The 17500-nt window shown below is 46.7% G+C and overlaps 1 protein-coding gene across 1 annotated transcript in view; it reads right to left on the bottom strand.

Annotated features, from left to right (window-relative positions):
* Nucleotides 1-17500, bottom strand: part of ntrk3a (neurotrophic tyrosine kinase, receptor, type 3a) — a 178646-nt gene that overhangs the window by 139175 nt on the left and 21971 nt on the right. The window contains exons 2-3 of the mRNA XM_035531913.1: nt 6833-6907; nt 4527-4598 (exon numbers count right to left, since the gene is read on the bottom strand). Of these exons, the coding sequence (XP_035387806.1) occupies nt 4527-4598; nt 6833-6907 (147 nt within the window). The remainder of the gene's footprint in view (nt 1-4526; nt 4599-6832; nt 6908-17500) is intronic.

Genomic DNA, 17500 nt, shown 5'->3' with positions numbered 1-17500 from the left:
AAGCAAAGAGACGAAACGAGATGAGAAGAGACGAGACGAGGGGTTGGAGAGATTTAATGAGAGTAACTTTCTCCTCTGCCCTGGGCAGCACTGGAGGGAATAACCCTTCCAGCTGCCTGATGCCAGTAACCCTGGGCTATACGCTCGTCTCTTCTCACGCAGGCAGATAAAACAACACTCCAGAAACACAAGCCACAGCCTCTCAGTCAGTCGTAAAAGACCCGGCGAAACATGAAAGACAAACTTCAAACAGCGAGGCAAGCCCACCACCTGCTCACAAACGCACCTCCAAACGGCTGTCTCTGTCTTTTATCTGTAGTGCTTGAAAACAAATTTCTGTTGGTGGCCAGCAGATGAAAAACAAGGAATAAACTCATGGGAGCAGCGAAACAGTAATCAGACTGGCTCACTGATCTCCAGTCTGTAACACCTGAACAGTAATCAGACTGGCTCACTGATCTCCAGCCTGTAACACTTGAGCAGTAATCAGACTGGCTCACTGATCTCCAGTCTGTAACACCTGAACAGTAATCAGACTGGCTCACTGATCTCCAGCTTGTAACACCTGAACAATAATCAGACTGACCCATTGATCTGAATACATTCTTTCAGATTATTCATTAACATTAGCCTAAGTGTGACGTGTATTGTCATAGATTCTCTGAAGAGATGCCACATTACCAGGGTTTTTCCTTTAATTTCCTTTATCTTTTATTTGACCTCAGTGTACGCTAGACAAACGTCACTTCCAATGTGGCTGGTGTTGGTGATGCTGTTGACTATACTGTCATGTTTGTTTGACATTTTGACAGCCCGTTTAGACCAACTACAGAACAGAAAGCATCCCAAATAACCTGGCAGGTTATCATGGCTGTTTAGCAAGATAATCCCAGCAAAACTGGTGCTGAAATTGTGTGCGAGAATAAAAACACCGGCAGCTCCTTGAGATGTTTAGCAAGGAGTGAAGAGAATAACGTTGAGATGATTTTTGTTTATTATGACTACAAACAGTGTATAATACAGCATAAATACTCCAAGCAAGTCCAGTTCCTTTTAGTACTAAGGAGGTTTTAGATAGGACAGCCTCTGATTGGTCATTGGGTATGTATTGATCTGGAGCAGAAAGGCGGGTCCTGGGGGCTGTGACATTAAGTGCAGGAGTAGCTGATGGATGGCAGACCCGCTGGCCAGCCTCAGGACATAAAGCACAGGAAACGACTCAGAACAGTACCGCTTTGTTGGGAAGGTCTGACCTACTACACTGGGTGGCAAAGCCGGAAAATCTGTGAGGTTTTACAGCAAATAAAAAAAACAAGAGGAGTGTGAAACTGAGCAACACAGAACAGCTTACATGGTAAATGACAAGACATAAGCAGAGATAGAAGAACAGCTAGCATCACTGTAGAAGAAGAGCTAACATCACTGCAGAGGAACAGCTACCATCACTGCATAAGACAAGATATCATCACTGTAAAAGAAGAGCTAACATCACTATAGAAGAAGAACCACCATCACTGTAGAAGAACCACCATCACTGTAGAAGAACAGCTAGCATCACTGTAGAAGAAGAGCTAACATCATTGTAGAAGAAGAACCACCATCACTGTAGAAGAACAGCTAGCATCACTGTAGAAGAAGAGCTAACATCACTGCAGAGGAACAGCTAGCATCACTGCAGAGGAACAGCTAGCAACACTGCAGAGGAACAGCTACCATCACTGCATAAGACAAGATATCATCACTGTAAAAGAAGAGCTAACATCACTATAGAAGAAGAACCACCATCACTGTAGAAGAAGAACCACCATCACTGTAGAAGAACAGCTAGCATCACTGTAGAAGAAGAGCTAACATCACTGTAGAAGAACAGCTAGCATCACTGCAGAGGAACAGCTAGCAACACTGCAGAGGAACAGCTACCATCGCTGCATAAGACAAGATATCATCACTGTAAAAGAAGAGCTAACATCACTATAGAAGAAGGGCCAGCCACACTGTAGAACAAATTACATCACTGTAGAAGAAGAGCTAACATCACTGTAGAAGAGTGGGTAACATCACTGTAGAAGAGCTAACATCATTGTAGAAGAACAGCTAACATCACTGTAGAACAGCTAACATCACTGTAGAAGAATGGCTAACACCACTGTAGAAGAAGGGCTAACATCACTATAGAAAAAAAGCTAACATCACTGTAGAGGAACAGCTAGCATCACTGTAGAACAGCTAACATCACTGTAGAAGAAGAGCTATCCACTATAGAAGAAGATCTAGCATCACTGTAGAACAGCTAACATCAATGTAGAAGAACAGCTAGCATCACTGTAGAGGAACAGCTAACATCAATGTAGAGAACAGCTAGCATCACTATAACCTCACTATAGAGGAACGGCTAGCATCACTGTAGCTTCCAAACACACAGTTACCTGAGTGCTATGTCTGCTCACCTGCATGTTCTGATATTACTGCTCATCTCTGACTCCAGCAGGTGGTCCTCCAGGAGCTCGTTCTCTGATTCTCAAGCGTCTGCAGGCCAGCGCTTGGTCTGATAGGCTGGAGGAGAATGTTGGCGAAGCCAAGATCTCTCAGACACAGACAGCAAATCAAGGAGCTGATGTTGTAACCTGAATCTACCAGGACTCGTGTGGGTTTAGGCTTTTAGTGGGGGCACTGCTTCACGTCAGCTTGTTTAGTTTGATGTAGCCATACATGATGACAGATGCAGTAATGCAGTACACATAAGGTGTGCGCACGCGCACACACACACAAACACACACACATCAGGTGAAAGGAAACAGAGAGTGCGTTTCCAGGCTGTGACGGACAGCTCAAACTGGGGCAGACTGTGGGGAGGTGACTCAGTGACACTCATCACACGTTCCAGTGCAGAGCAGCAGGAAATAGGCAAATAACAGGCCTGTCACACGCCACCATTTCATCTCTCTCTGTCTGTCTCTCTCTGTCTCTCTCTCTGTCTCTCTCTCTGTCTCTCTCTCTCTGTCTGTCTCTCTCTCTCTGTCTCTCTCTCTCTGTCTCTCTCTGTCCATTTCTCTCTGTCTCTCTCTCTCTGTCTGTCTCTCTCTCTCTCTCTCTGTCTCTCTCTCTCTGTCTGTCTCTCTCTGTCCATTTCTCTCTGTCTCTCTCTCTGTCTGTCTCTCTCTCTCTGTCTCTCTCTCTCTCTGTCTCTCTCTGTCCATTTCTCTCTGTCTCTCTCTCTCTGTCTGTCTCTCTCTCTCTCTGTCTCTCTCTGTCCATTTCTCTCTGTCTCTCTCTCTGTCTGTCTCTCTCTGTCCATTTCTTTCTGTCTCTCTCTCTCTGTCTCTGTCTCTCTCTGTCTCTGTCCCCCTCTCTCTCTCTCTGTCTCTCTCTGTCCATTTCTCTCTGTCTGTCTCTCTCTGTCTGTCTTTCTCTCTCTCTGTCTCTGTCTCTCTCTCTCTGTCTCTCTCTCTCTGTCTCTGTCTCTCTCTCTCTCTCTCTCTGTCTCTCTCTGTCCATTTCTCTCTGTCTCTCTCTCTCTGTCTGTCTCTCTCTGTCTGTCTTTCTCTCTCTCTGTCTCTGTCTCTCTCTCTCTGTCTCTGTCTCTCTCTCTCTGTCTGTCTCTCTGTCTTTCTGTCTGTCTCTCTCTGTCTGTCTCTTTGTCTCTCTCTGTCTCTCTCTCTGTCTCTCTCTCTCTGTCTCTCTCTCTCTCTGTCTGTCTCTCTCTCTCTCCGTCTCTTATTTCAGCGTGTCCCGAGTGTCTCATACAGCTCCTCCTCAAAGATACGTTCTTTTCTCAGTACAGACCTTCACAGGCATCCAGGACAAAGAGCTGCAGGCGTGCTGGAGATCATTTTGAGGTGCTGATGGTTTGTACTGCAGTCTGAATGTAGACAGCTGGCTCAGTGCAAACTGCCAGACATGCTAACATTAGCTTTGATCCTGAGTGCTCCCTTCACCTGGACAGGTAGAAACATAGCAGTGGGACTGACAGAAAAGCACATAGGACTGACACAAGACACACCTGTGGGATGTGCTGCACTACAGCCCAACGAGATATCTGGAGCACACGCTGGCTCTCAGTATTTGTTCAATTGTTGTAGATCTCTTTGTCTCTCTCTCGCTCTCTCTCTCTCTCTCTCTCTCTCTCTCTCTCTCTCTCTCTGTCTTTATGATTATTTGTAATTATTTGTAAAGTTAAGAAAGTGCTTTTACTAGAGAAAATCTTTGGATTGGTGCCACACAGACTTGATGATTGTCAATTACGCACTGACATGTCCTGGCCAGGGGCTGGTACAAGCAGTTCTGATACCTCCGTGGGTAGAAAGACAGTGACAAGCTAATAACACGGTGGGCACCATTCCCCATCTGGTAAACATGCCCTATTTAAAGAGATCTGCTGCCTCCATGTTCAAACACAAGCAACCATTAGATAAGGAAGGAAGGTTCGGACGCTGCAGGTTTCCTGGGCATCAGCAGTGCTGGAGGAAACGTGCTATGTTTGGGAAGGATGTCTGAGGAACGAGTGGGACTTCCTGTCAAGCACTCACATGTAACGCAGGTGTGGGTTCTGTGCGAAGGCTCGTGGCTGGATTCCCCGCAGACTGCAGTTCACCAGGGTTCTGAAACACATGAGAGTGAGAACAGAAACATCGGTGCTTGTTGAACCAGCTGTGGTGACATTTCCTGAAGACCTCGTGCGCAAACTCAACAGCACAGGCATGGAACCGGGGGTGGAGCTCAGCGAAAATGTAAATCCCTGAAAAGCCCAACGTCCTACAGTGTCCATGGAAACTGAGTGTGTGCCTGCCCACCTGAGAAAGCGGGTCCCAGTGGAGCGAGTGCTGATTACACACCGATTTAAAGTCTTATTTAAGTGAAATGACAGGACCGGTTCAGGGGAACTGCTCTGCCTGGGCTTCAGTGTTTAACTCGCTTTGACAGCAACACAGCCTGAGCGTGCTGATAATTGCCCAGACGGTTAAGGGCAACTGCTGAATGGCTGGGGCAGAGAAGTGAAAGAGGGGGAAAGGAATCATCTAATCTCCTCTTTCAGCCCGCCTCGCCGCAGCTGGGACAGGCTTCCAGGGCGCATGGCTCTGCCCCCCATGGCTATTCATCTGGAATCAATTATGTATATTGAATACATTTTTATCATTGACATCTGTGAGATGTTTATTTGCACAGAGGACTTGCTGCTTCTTTCATTACTGTGGAGCGAGGCATTGATCAGCGTGACGCAGATCACTCAGACCCGAGTCGTACAGGCCACAGGCAAGATCGGTCCCGTGAGCTTCATCATCGTTTACTTCTGCGCTCATCGTGACATGAATGTAAAGAGCAGAGCTGCAGTTCTGAAACCTCCAAGTGAAGACACGCTGATCTTCTTTACCTCTTTTCTTTTTAGATCCCTCTCAATCCCCGAGAGTTTCTGCTAGACGTATGTGCAGACTTTCTAAAAAGTGCAGGAGCAATGAGAATTGTAGCCTGTAGTGCCTCAGAAAACAGGCTAACACTGCTCTACACTGCAGACAGCGTGCGTGTGTGTTTACGGCTGTGCTAGCTACGTGTTAGTGACGAGGTAGGGACGAGATTCCAGAGGGAGCCGCAAACAATTTTGGAACAGAGAGAACAGCATTCCTACAGCCGGCTCGGAGAAGGATGCCAGGACAGACGGAAGGTTGCGGGGGCTGGAATTACGTTTCCTGGCTGCTCTGATGGTGTTATTTGATCAGTGCAAAACAGGCCTTGGGGAGGTTCTTTTGTTTGCACGCTGCTTGAAAGGAATTAGGAGTGTATTACTCGAGTTGAGCGATTCGAGAGTGAAGCAGCAGGACAGAGAGCCCAGAGAGCCCAGAGAGCCCAGAGAGCCCCTAGCGCTGAGCCATACATCTGCCCCACGGCCAGCTCCACAGACTCCACGGGTCCTCAGGACAGAGAGCCCCTAGCGCTGAGCCATACATCTGCCCCACGGCCAGCTCCACAGACTCCACGGGTCCTCAGGACAGAGAGCCCCTAGCGCTGAGCCATACATCTGCCCCACGGCCAGCTCCACAGACTCCACGGGTCCTCAGGACAGAGAGCCCCTAGCGCTGAGCCATACATCTGCCCCACGGCCAGCTCCACAGACTCCACGGGTCCTCAGGACAGAGAGCCCCTAGAGAGCCATACATCTGCCCCACTGCCAGCTCCACAGACTCCACGGGTCCTCAGGGCAGAGAGCCCCTAGCGCTGAGCCATACATCTGCCCCACGGCCAGCTCCACAGACTCCACGGTCCTCAGGACAGAGAGCCCCTAGAGAGCCATACATCTGCCCCACGGCCAGCTCCACAGACTCCACGGGTCCTCAGGGCAGAGAGCCCCTAGCGCTGAGCCATACATCTGCCCCACGGCCAGCTCCACAGACTCCACGGGTCCTCAGGACAGAGAGCCCCTAGAGAGCCATACATCTGCCCCATGGCCAGCTCCACAGACTCCACGGGTCCTCAGGGCAGAGAGCCCCTAGCGCTGAGCCATACATCTGCCCCACGGCCAGCTCCACAGACTCCACGGGTCCTCAGGACAGAGAGCCCCTAGAGAGCCATACATCTGCCCCACGGCCAGCTCCACAGACTCCACGGGTCCTCAGGGCAGAGAGCCCCTAGTGCTGAGCCATACATCTGCCCCACGGCCAGCTCTACAGACTCCACGGGTCCTCAGGACAGAGAGCCCCTAGCGCTGAGCCATACATCTGCCCCACGGCCAGCTCCACAGACTCCACGGGTCCTCAGGGCACCCCACGTTTGTCATGATGTGTGAGTCCAGGCTTAGCCAGGGATTAGTGATGTTACGGCAGCGAGTGCTTCTGCTACTCACAGCTTCTGGAGTCCAGTGTACAGCTCCATGTCCACGTCCCGAAGTGCCTGCAGACCCGACCAATTCTCAATGTGTCTGCAGAACAAAAGAAAAACACATCAGAGAACCTGCAAATGAAGGAACAGGAAACTTCCCAGTCGCCTGGACATTAATGCAACTACATGAATGATGGAGACACTGTGACATTAACAAAAACTAAAATGCAGCCAAGAACTGCAATTTTAGATGAAAGGTGCGAGCAACAGTGTATGACAGATACACACCAGCCTAATCACTGCAGGTTGAGGCAAATTACCAGGTGTCTTCACTGTATATGTAAGAGGTGGGAATATTGTCAGGGTTTGAGAGGGTGGGAATATTGTCAGGGTTTGAGAGGGTGGGAATCACAACATGAATTCTTGAGCCAATGCCTATTCCTCAAACACTCTGAATCATGCAAACACTCCTTTACAGCAGAATCACTCTCCTGTCCATATCACTCCTTTACAGCGAAATGACTCTGTCAGTAATTTTTACATTTACCATCCATTATAACTGATTTCTTTCAATTCTTTAATGTAGTTTAGAAACCACAAGCAAACAACACCTTAAAACATTTAAGTAATATTAAGAAATATTCATTATTGAGTAATATTCATTATTGAGTAATATTAATTATTGAGTAATATTCATTATTGAGTAATATTCATTATTGAATATCAAGCCAGTAGCAGTCCTCAGTCGTTCCTCTCTCTCTCCTTACCCTCTCTGACCCCTGACCTTCAGCTGACCCTCATCAGCAGGGCTCACTCCAGACCCGGAGATGATGCGAAAAACTGCTCAAGTGTTCAGAGCTCTGCTTTGGCCATGCAGGACACATGCAGGACACATGCAGGACACATATTTTGGTAACTAGACATGCTTCATTGGTGTGGCATGATAATAAATAGACTGAAAACACAATCTTGCCTTTTTCCTGTTTTCCTGAAGTAGCATCAACATAAACTTTGCCAGTTAAACTAAAAGACAGTTTTGCATTTTGGCTCTGCTAAAGCCATTATGCACGACCTGGCAACATCACCAGATGTTTCATTATGGACGACCTGGCAACATCACCAGATGTTTCATTATGGACGACCTGGCAACATCACCAGATGTTTCATTATGGACAACCAGGCAACATCACCAGATGTTTCATTATGGACGACCTGGCAACATCACCAGATGTTTCATTATGGAAGACCAGGCAACATCACCAGATGTTTCATTATGGATGACCAGGCAACATTACCAGATGTTTCATTATGGACGACCAGGCAACATCACCAGATGTTTCATTATGGACGACCAGGCAACATCACCAAATGTTTCATTATAGACGACCAGGCAACATCACCAGATGTTTCATTATGGAAGACCAGGCAACATCACCAGATCTTTCATTACGGAAAACCTGGAAACATCACCAGGTGTTCTCTACCATGTTTTTATCACTATGATATTTTATATCTGTACGTTGTTTTATATCTACGATGTTTCATAATTCAGCCTTGAGGAAGCTGAGGTTCATCAGGTCTCGAATGCTAAGCTCACCACAAAAGCGTTCACAACGTCTAAACACACTCAGAGATGCTCTGAACTGGAGAGCCGCTGGAAGATTCAGATTGTGCTGCTTCACAAATTTGCTCTGCTACACAATAAAATTAGGTGCTTGACTGAAAGAAATTCCCCCGTAAACCTGAAAATGATGTGGATAATTTAAACACCACCTTGATTAGGGCTCCCAAAACTATACCAGTACAATTACCTTCAGATGGACGCATGGGAATCACCTAGAAAATAGCAATTAAATGGCTAATTACTGAGTAATATTAAACAGATATAGCAGCACTCTGTTCCTTCAGCACTGCTCAGTTGATTTATTTTAAAAACGCTTTCCTCAGGTCTGCTAACTTTGCCATCCAGTGGGAGCAAGTGAGTGTTATGCTAAGGACATCATGCTAACGGATCCCTGCTGGTTTTTCCTAATGTGGCTACATTAGCATTCTTTGGCTGAAGTGCAGGCTGGAGATGAAGGGGTGATCTGTCTTCAGGAAGGACCAAGGGCCAGAAGAACAATTAAGACCAAATTGGCTGCCAGACCAAATTTCTCATGTACCACAGAAAACAAAAATAACGATGGATAGATTTGAGCAAGCACCATCCAAATAGGGTTTATCAAGCCAAAAGAGTGAGGAGAAACTGGGAGAAACCACGAGAAACCGCAAGATTTATCTAACATGTCTGAAGGCACCACTTAAATGTTTATTGACACGCTAAACTACACAAAAGCAAAATGTGTCTATCAGGGTTTTTGTCATTCTCAACAAACAAACTAATGTGTGATTACAGGCCTGTTTATCACCACACATCAAGTTTAGTGTCTGGGGTTGTGTTTGGCACAACAGGCTCGCTAGATAGATAAACCTCTACTGATATGTGCTGTGTTGTGTTGTGTTGTGTTGTGCTGTGCTGTGCTGTGCCATATGTTGTGCTGTGCTGTGTGTTGTATTGTGTGTTGTGCTGAGTGTTGTGTTCTGCTTTGCTGTGTTGTGTTGCATTGTGTTGTGTGGTGCTGTGCTGTGCTGTGTGTTGTGTTGTTCTGTGTGTTTTGTTGTGCTGTGCTGTGTTGTGCTGTGCGTTGTGCTGTGCTGTGTGTTGTGTTGTGCTGTGTGCTGTGCTGTGCTGTGTTGTGCTGTGCTATGTTGTGTGTTGTGCTGAGTGTTGTGTTGTGCTTTGCTGTGTTGTGTTGTGCTGTGCTGTGCTGTGCTGTGTTGTGCTGTGCTGTGCTGTGCTGTGTGTTGTGTTGTGCTGTGCTGTGTTGTGCTATGCTGTGTTGTGTGTTGTGCTGTGTTGTACTGTGTGTTGTGCTGTGTTGTGTTGTGCTGCGCTGTGTTGTGTTGTTCTGTGTATTTTGTTGTGCTGTGCTGTACTGTCTTGTGTTGTGCTGTGCGTTGTGCTGTGCTGTGTGTTGTGTTGTGCTGTGTGTTGTGCTGTGCTGTGCTGTGTTATGTTGTGTGTTGTGCTGAGTGTTGTGTTGTGCTTTGCTGTGTTGTGTTGTGCTGTGTGTTATGTTGTGTTGTGTTGTGCTGCGTTGTGTGGTGCTGTGCTGTGTGTTGTGTTGTGCTGTTGTGCTATGCTGTGTTGTGTTGTGTGTTGTGCTGTGTTGTGTTGTGCTATGTTGTGTGTTGTGCTGTGTTGTGCTGTGCTGCGTTGTGCTGTGCTGTGTGTTGTGTTGTGCTGTGTTGTGCTGTGTGTTGTGTTGCATTGTGCTATGCTGTGTTGTGCTGTGTTTTGTGTTATGCTGTGTTGTGTTGTCTTGTGTTGTACTGTCCTGTGTGGTGCTGTGCCATGTGTTGTGTTGTGCTGTGTTGTGTTCTGCTTTGCTGTGTTGTGTTGCATTGTGCTGTGTTGTGTGGTGCTGTGCTGTGTTATGCTGTGTTGTGCTGTGTGTTATCTCTGCTGATTGGTGCTTAATCTCATTAAATCAGAGCTTCCAGTCCTGATGGTAACTTGCCAAGTGTTAATGATCAGCTCTCAACATCAGGTGTGTTTGAGTGGAATAAACACTCAGCTTTGCAGACCAGGAAATACTATTGTGAACAGAAGCCAGATGAACCATAAGACCCTTAAATGTTGCAGGAAAGCGGTGCGTCCTGGCGTAGGAGTGCAGAGGCCGGGAGTGTGTGGCTCAGCGGCTGTGTGGGCAGACTGACAGACCAACAGGAGAAACGTGGACACCAGCCCTTATTATCACAGTCAGTGCACATTACATACAACACACATCACAGTCAGCACACATCACATGTCATAGTCGGTACACGTCACAGTGAGCATACATCACATACAGCACATCACAGTCAGCACACATCACATGTCATAGTCAGTACACATCACAGTGAGCATACATCACATACAGCACATCACAGTCAGCACACATCACCTGTCATAGTCAGTACACGTCCCAGTGAGCATACATCACATACAGCACATCACAGTCAGCACACATCACATGTCATAGTCAGTACACGTCACAGTGAGCATACATCACATACAGCACATCACAGTCAGCACACATCACCTGTCATAGTCAGTACACGTCCCAGTGAGCATACATCACATACAGCACATCACAGTCAGCACACATCACATGTCATAGTCAGTACACGTCACAGTGAGCATACATCACATCACAGTCAGCACACATCACATGTCATAGTCAGTACACATCACAGTGAGCATACATCACATACAGCACATCACAGTCAGCACACATCACATGTCATAGTCAGTACACGTCACAGTGAGCATACATCACATCACAGTCAGCACACATCACATGTCATAGTCAGTACACATCACAGTGAGCATACATCACATACAGCACATCACAGTCAGCACACATCACCTGTCATAGTCAGTACACGTCCCAGTGAGCATACATCACATACAGCACATCACAGTCAGCACACATCACATGTCATAGTCGGTACACATCACAGTGAGCATACATCACATACAGCACATCACAGTCAGCACACATCACCTGTCATAGTCAGTACACGTCACAGTGAGCATACATCACATACAGCACATCACAGTCAGCACACATCACATGTCATAGTCAGTACACGTCACAGTGAGCATACATCACATACAGCACATCATAGTCAGCGCACATCACATACAATTACAGCATTTATCTGACACTCTTATCCAAACAATCATGACTGAACACATCTTAAGTAATTGAGGGTTAAGGGTCTTGCTCAGGGGACTGACAGTGGCAACCTGGCAGTGGTGGGACTGGAACTGGCAACCTTCTTATTACTAGTCCAGTACCTTCACCACTGAGACACCACAGCCCCTGATATGACATATAACTATGAGGCCGAGTATGAGAACAGGAGCCAAAAGGCTTTCCTCCAGATCCCAGATTCATTACCTACTTAAACTACCCACAACACAACACAATACAAACAATCAAGTTCAGTTATCCCTCATGATAAAGCGTTCCATGTGGCAATCATGTGATCCTGCCTCCTCACCACCCTGACATTCCCTGGCAGCCCCGCAGACGGACCTCCTGTGCAGCGTCTCAGAAGAGGGAATTCCTCGCCTCTCCAGCGCTTGGCACGAGACGATCTGAAACTCCTGGGGATTTTCCACGGTGGCGTCCTCATGACTCCATTGACTCCATCATTCCCACAATGCCACAGACGCGTCCGTGATGCCTGCGGACTTGCAGTCAGACTTCCATCTGTCACGGCCACCAGGTTTCTGGAACACTGCTTGCAAATATTTATAATTAACCACAGGAATTTAACAAGGCTCATCTCTGGTATAAAAATGTTCTCCTCCTCCTCCAACAGACTTAAATGTCTGCATTTCAGAGGCACTCAGAGATGCGTCCTAAAGTTCCCTCACAGCCTACGCAGAATAGAGTCTTCAAGTGAACATTTGGTGGACGTGATGACAGGACCCGTTCTGGCACCAGCGAGACGATGTCTGTGGTATGCTGAACACACACACAGTAGGAGCTGGAGTGCCTCCCTGATCCAACGCGTTCTGTGTGTGTGAACGATGCAGAGCGGTTGGAGGTGTGAGTCACATCCTCCTTACTAGAGTGTGTGTGTGTGTGTCTGCAAACTATTTGTCATTATTTTTGAAAACACAACATATTTGTAGAAATAATATTCCCAGAGATTCATTGCACAGTCACTGACTGTCGAAACATCAACCTTCAGATGTTCTCTGCACAGAGGTTAAGCTGGAAGTTCATGAGCAAACCCAGAGCATTACGCTGACCTCGTACATCAGCAGGACCTTCCAGGACCGTCCTGGTGATGACAAGTTAAGGGATGACATGACGGAGCAGCTGAGCATCTGGCCCTCTTATTCTGTCTCCTCCTGGCTGTATTGACAGAATCAATAACCCAACACACTGGGACGGATCAAAGGCAGGAGGGAATCTCGGACTAATCAGGGTTCAGCAGGCATACTGAGCCTGTTCCCCAGTGGCTGATTGGCCAGTGCACTAATTGAGGGAGCCCTTGATTGGGCAGCACAGTAGCTAAGCGTCTTGTAATTGGTCAGACTGGAGCATCGCAGTGTCTTTAGAGCATCTAGCAGAGGACTGTGGGCTACGGCCTGCTCTGCTCACTGTGCTCTCTGGTCCTGCAGCCTGGATACAGCCATGACCTCCACTAACAGAGTCCACACTTCAGGTTCCCCTTTTTGTTCCAGGGTCTGCAGACCAGACCAAATCCAGAAGCTTTATTTTCATTAATGAGCACTGCGACTCTATCGCTCCTGGTTCTGAGAATTGGAGCATCCTTTCTGGATCAGAGCTGACATACTCGTATGACCTATGATCTCACCTCCACAAACAGAGAGTGCTCATTGTTCCCCACGGAACCCAGACAACAGCATTAAAAGGCTCGCGACTTCCCTTGTGACCTTGTCACCCTTCGTAATGCATTTATGCGGAGACTCACACATTCAAATTCAGGACAGGCTGCCATTTTTGTGGAAAACCACAACAATGGAAATTATTTACTGGGCAAAAGACATCATCAATTCTGTGGCAGTAATGCTAATGTACAGTCTGTGAATATTGTGGCAGCACTTGAATCAAAACCGATTCTTGAACTCTGCACGCATGTGTATAATGTTGCCCAGCACTTCAGTAGAGGAGCAGCTCCCGAAACCCCTGCAGCTCTGGATCCTCAGCACTGTACTCTCTCCTGCAGCAGTCACTCACAGGCTGGGGGACAAACTGTCCCCCAGGCACTGTCCATCCTACACTGTGTCACTGCACAGACACTGTCCATCCTACACTGTGTCACTGCACAGACACTGTCCATCCTACACTGTGTCACTGCACAGGCACTGTCCATCCTACACTGCACAGACACTGTCCATCCTACACTGTGTCACTGCACAGACACTATCCATCCTACACTGTGTCACTGCACAGACACTGTCCATCCTACACTGTGTCACTGCATAGACACTGTCCATTCTACACTGTGTCACTGCACAGACACTGTCCATTCTACACTATGTCACTGCACACACAAACGTCCATTCTATACTGTATCACAGCGCAGACACTGTACATCCTACACTGTATCACTGTGCAAACACTGTCCATCCTACACTGTTTCACTGGATACACACACACACGTCCATCCTACCCTGTGTCACTGCATCTCTGTCACTGTATCTCTGCACACACACATGCAAATTTGAATTCACAATACGCAATGTGCAAATACACTATACACAACTGTTTAATGTGATCACTGCTCATGCCCAGATAACTTCCAACTTCAGCCAAACTCCTGCTGGAATATTTTCTGCGGATGTCATGTTTGATAGCTGTGTGGAATATTCTGTTCCTTTCCTGCTTACAGCGCTGTGTTGTTTCAGGATTTAAACAAACGGATGGTTCAATCTAACGGAACATCAGATGACAGGTGTTGAGCGTCTCATTAATGACACCTCTACATCCCACATTACCAGAACTACGGTCGTGTCTCAAATTCTTGCTAATAAAATAAATCATCTTCGTCTAAAGAGGAAAATTTGGTTTGGGATCAATTCTGACTTTCCTGAGGTCAGAGTGAAGCAGACAACAGATGTGGATTTGCTTTCTTTGTGAAAATCCAAAAGAAGCTCGTCAAACAATTATGGCGCATATGATTTACAGATTATATCCAGTAAACATACAATTTCAAAGCCACATGGTTTTATTTTTTAAAAGGTTTGAATGTCTGGCCAGCTGATACCAGCAGGATGCTCGTATTTCCAGTTCGGAGGCCAGGATGTGTTTCCGAATAGTGAGGCTGGCGGGATATTCCACAACAGAGAAACCGATCCTGTAGCTCCGCTGATTGGACACTATCACAACAGAAGAAATCCATCTGTTTCAGAAATGTGCAAGTTCTGCACACTGCACAGACCAGGTGAGGAACCAGGATTACTGCACACTGCACAGAACATCCATCTCTGCAGGGAGGCAGATTTCTAAAACTGCACTTTGGCACCGGAACTGGGTACTGATGACTTATTTCCTGGCTGATGTGCTTCTTAGTCCACATGGATGAGCACAAATATCACAGCAACAGAAAGCACTGAGCTTTAGTCCATAGTTTCTGCAGTGGGAGAACTGGGAATATTAGCAGTCTGCTTCATCTCAGCACGGGAGCGGCGGCGTGCTGACAAGGCTTCAGTCCGCTGTGTGATTCCTGTCCTCGCTGATCATCAAACCAAGATCCCTGCACCAGCTGGAACATGGGGGTGTGTCACAGTGTGGTTAGTCAAATCTCTGACAGGTCAGGTGACCTGCTACTGCACATGCAAACCTATGACCCCAAAATGTCCATATCAGATATTACTAAAGAAACAAATCCAGACACACCTGGTACAAAGTCAGAAACATAACATGAAACACTTCATGTTCTTTCTTTTAGAATATTTAATCCCACCACTCATGTTGACTTTATCAAACTTGTCTACAGGAATGCTGATGGACACTGATGAGGTTAAACACAGCATGCAGTGTTGCAGGACAATGACATGGTTAAACAGCATGCAGTGTTGCAGGACACTGATGAGATTAAACAGTGTGCAGTGTTGCAGGACACTGATGAGGTTAAACACAGTGTGCAGTGTTGCAGGACACTGATGAGGTTAAACAACATGTAGTGTTGCAGGACACTGATGAGGATAAACACAATGTGCAGTGTTTCAGGACACTGATGAGGTTAAACAACATGTAGTGTTGCAGGACACTGATGAGGTTAAACAGCATGCAATGTTGTGGGACACTGATGAGGATAAACACAGTGTGCAGTGTTGCAGGACACTGGCAAGGTTAAACACAGCATGCAGTGTTGCAGGACACTGTGAGGTTAAACACAGCGTGCAGTGTTGCAGGACACTGATTAGGTTAAACAGTGTGTGGTGTTGCAGGACACTGGCAAGGTTAAACACAGCATGCAGTGTTGCAGGACACTGATGAGGTTAAACACAGCGTGCAGTGTTGCAGGACACTGATGAGGTTAAACAGTGTGCAGTGTTGCAGGACACTGCGAGGTTAAACACAGCGTGCAGTGTTGCAGGACACTGATTAGGTTAAACAGTGTGTGGTGTTGTAGGACACTGATGAGGTTAAACAGTGTGCAGTGCTGCAGGACACTGATGAGGATAAACACAGTGTGCAGTGTTGCAGGACACTGATTAGGTAAAACAATGTGCAGTGTTGCAGGACACTGGACAGGTTAAACACAATGTGCAGTGTTGCAGGACACTGGCAAGGTTAAACACAGCATGCAGTGTTGCAGAACACTGATGAGGTTAAACACAGCGTGCAGTGCTGCAGGACACTGATGAGGTTAAACACAGCGTGCAGTGTTGCAGGACACTGACTAGGTTAAACAGTGTGCAGTGTTGCAGGACACTGATGAGGTTGAACAGTGTGCAGTGTTGCAGGACACTGATAAGGTTAAACACAGCGTGCAGTGTTGCACTGACGTCTGCATCCTGCCCCTGTGCTGGTCGTCATTTAATAAGTTCATATTTTATAATCAATTCCTTTATCTTTTTGGGTGTCACATCATATAACCTCCCTAGATTTCATTGTAAAAAAATCCAACATAATGTGAATGATCTGTGATGCTGGACTCACATGTTCCTTTTAAGGACCACAGGCGGGAGAGACCACAGTAGCCTGGATAGCGTAACTGATCCCGTGTCACCTGTTCTCATGTCGAAAGCTGTGTGATTTACCCACCAGCTCCAGCCATTGTGTGCCATAGTGGACAGAGGTAGTGCCAAGGACCTGTATCCATGGAAACGCAGCCTTTGTTTGAATATTAACACAGTCTAATAGTTTTTTTTTTCAAATGGCAGAAGCTAGTGATGCCTGTGAACTGTGCCGACGGCTCAGTGACACTCTCCAACACCCTCTGAAAAGGGTATATAGATCCTCCTCCATACCCACTTCTCTGACTCCAATAGCGTTAATATCTCCTAAATATGTACAACAGTGTGTTTACATTACACAACAGGGTGTTTACTCTACACAACAGGGTGTTTACTACACGCAATAGGGAGTTTATGTAACACACAGTGTGTTTACTCCAAACAACAGTGTTTACACTACACAACAATGTGTTTACTCCAAACAACAGTGCGTTTACATTACACAACAGTGCGTTTACATTACACAACAGTGTGTTTACATTACACAACAGTGCATTTACATTACACAACAGTGTGTTTACATTACACAACAGGGTGTTTACTACATGCAATAGGGAGTTTATGTGACACACAGTGTGTTTACTCCAAACAACAGTGTGTTTACACTACACAACAGTGTGTTTACTCCAAACAGTGTGTTTACGCTACACAACAGTGTGTTTACTCCATACCATTTCACTGCCACTAATGCCAGAGTGAGCAGGTATTTAAACACAGCAGTTCATGTTGTTAAAACAACTAAAGGACACAGAAGCTCCACACTCTCACTGAAACACCGTTACAGTCTCACACTCCAGAGTGGCTGATATGGGACTCAGGACTAGGACTCGTAGCAAACCATAATGAGGGGCATGGTCAGTGTGTTCAATCTCCAGACAA

Source organism: Electrophorus electricus, chromosome 12 (genome assembly GCF_013358815.1).
Source record: "Electrophorus electricus isolate fEleEle1 chromosome 12, fEleEle1.pri, whole genome shotgun sequence".
Classification (NCBI taxonomy): domain Eukaryota; kingdom Metazoa; phylum Chordata; class Actinopteri; order Gymnotiformes; family Gymnotidae; genus Electrophorus; species Electrophorus electricus.
This window is presented reverse-complemented; position numbering and strand designations above follow the sequence as displayed.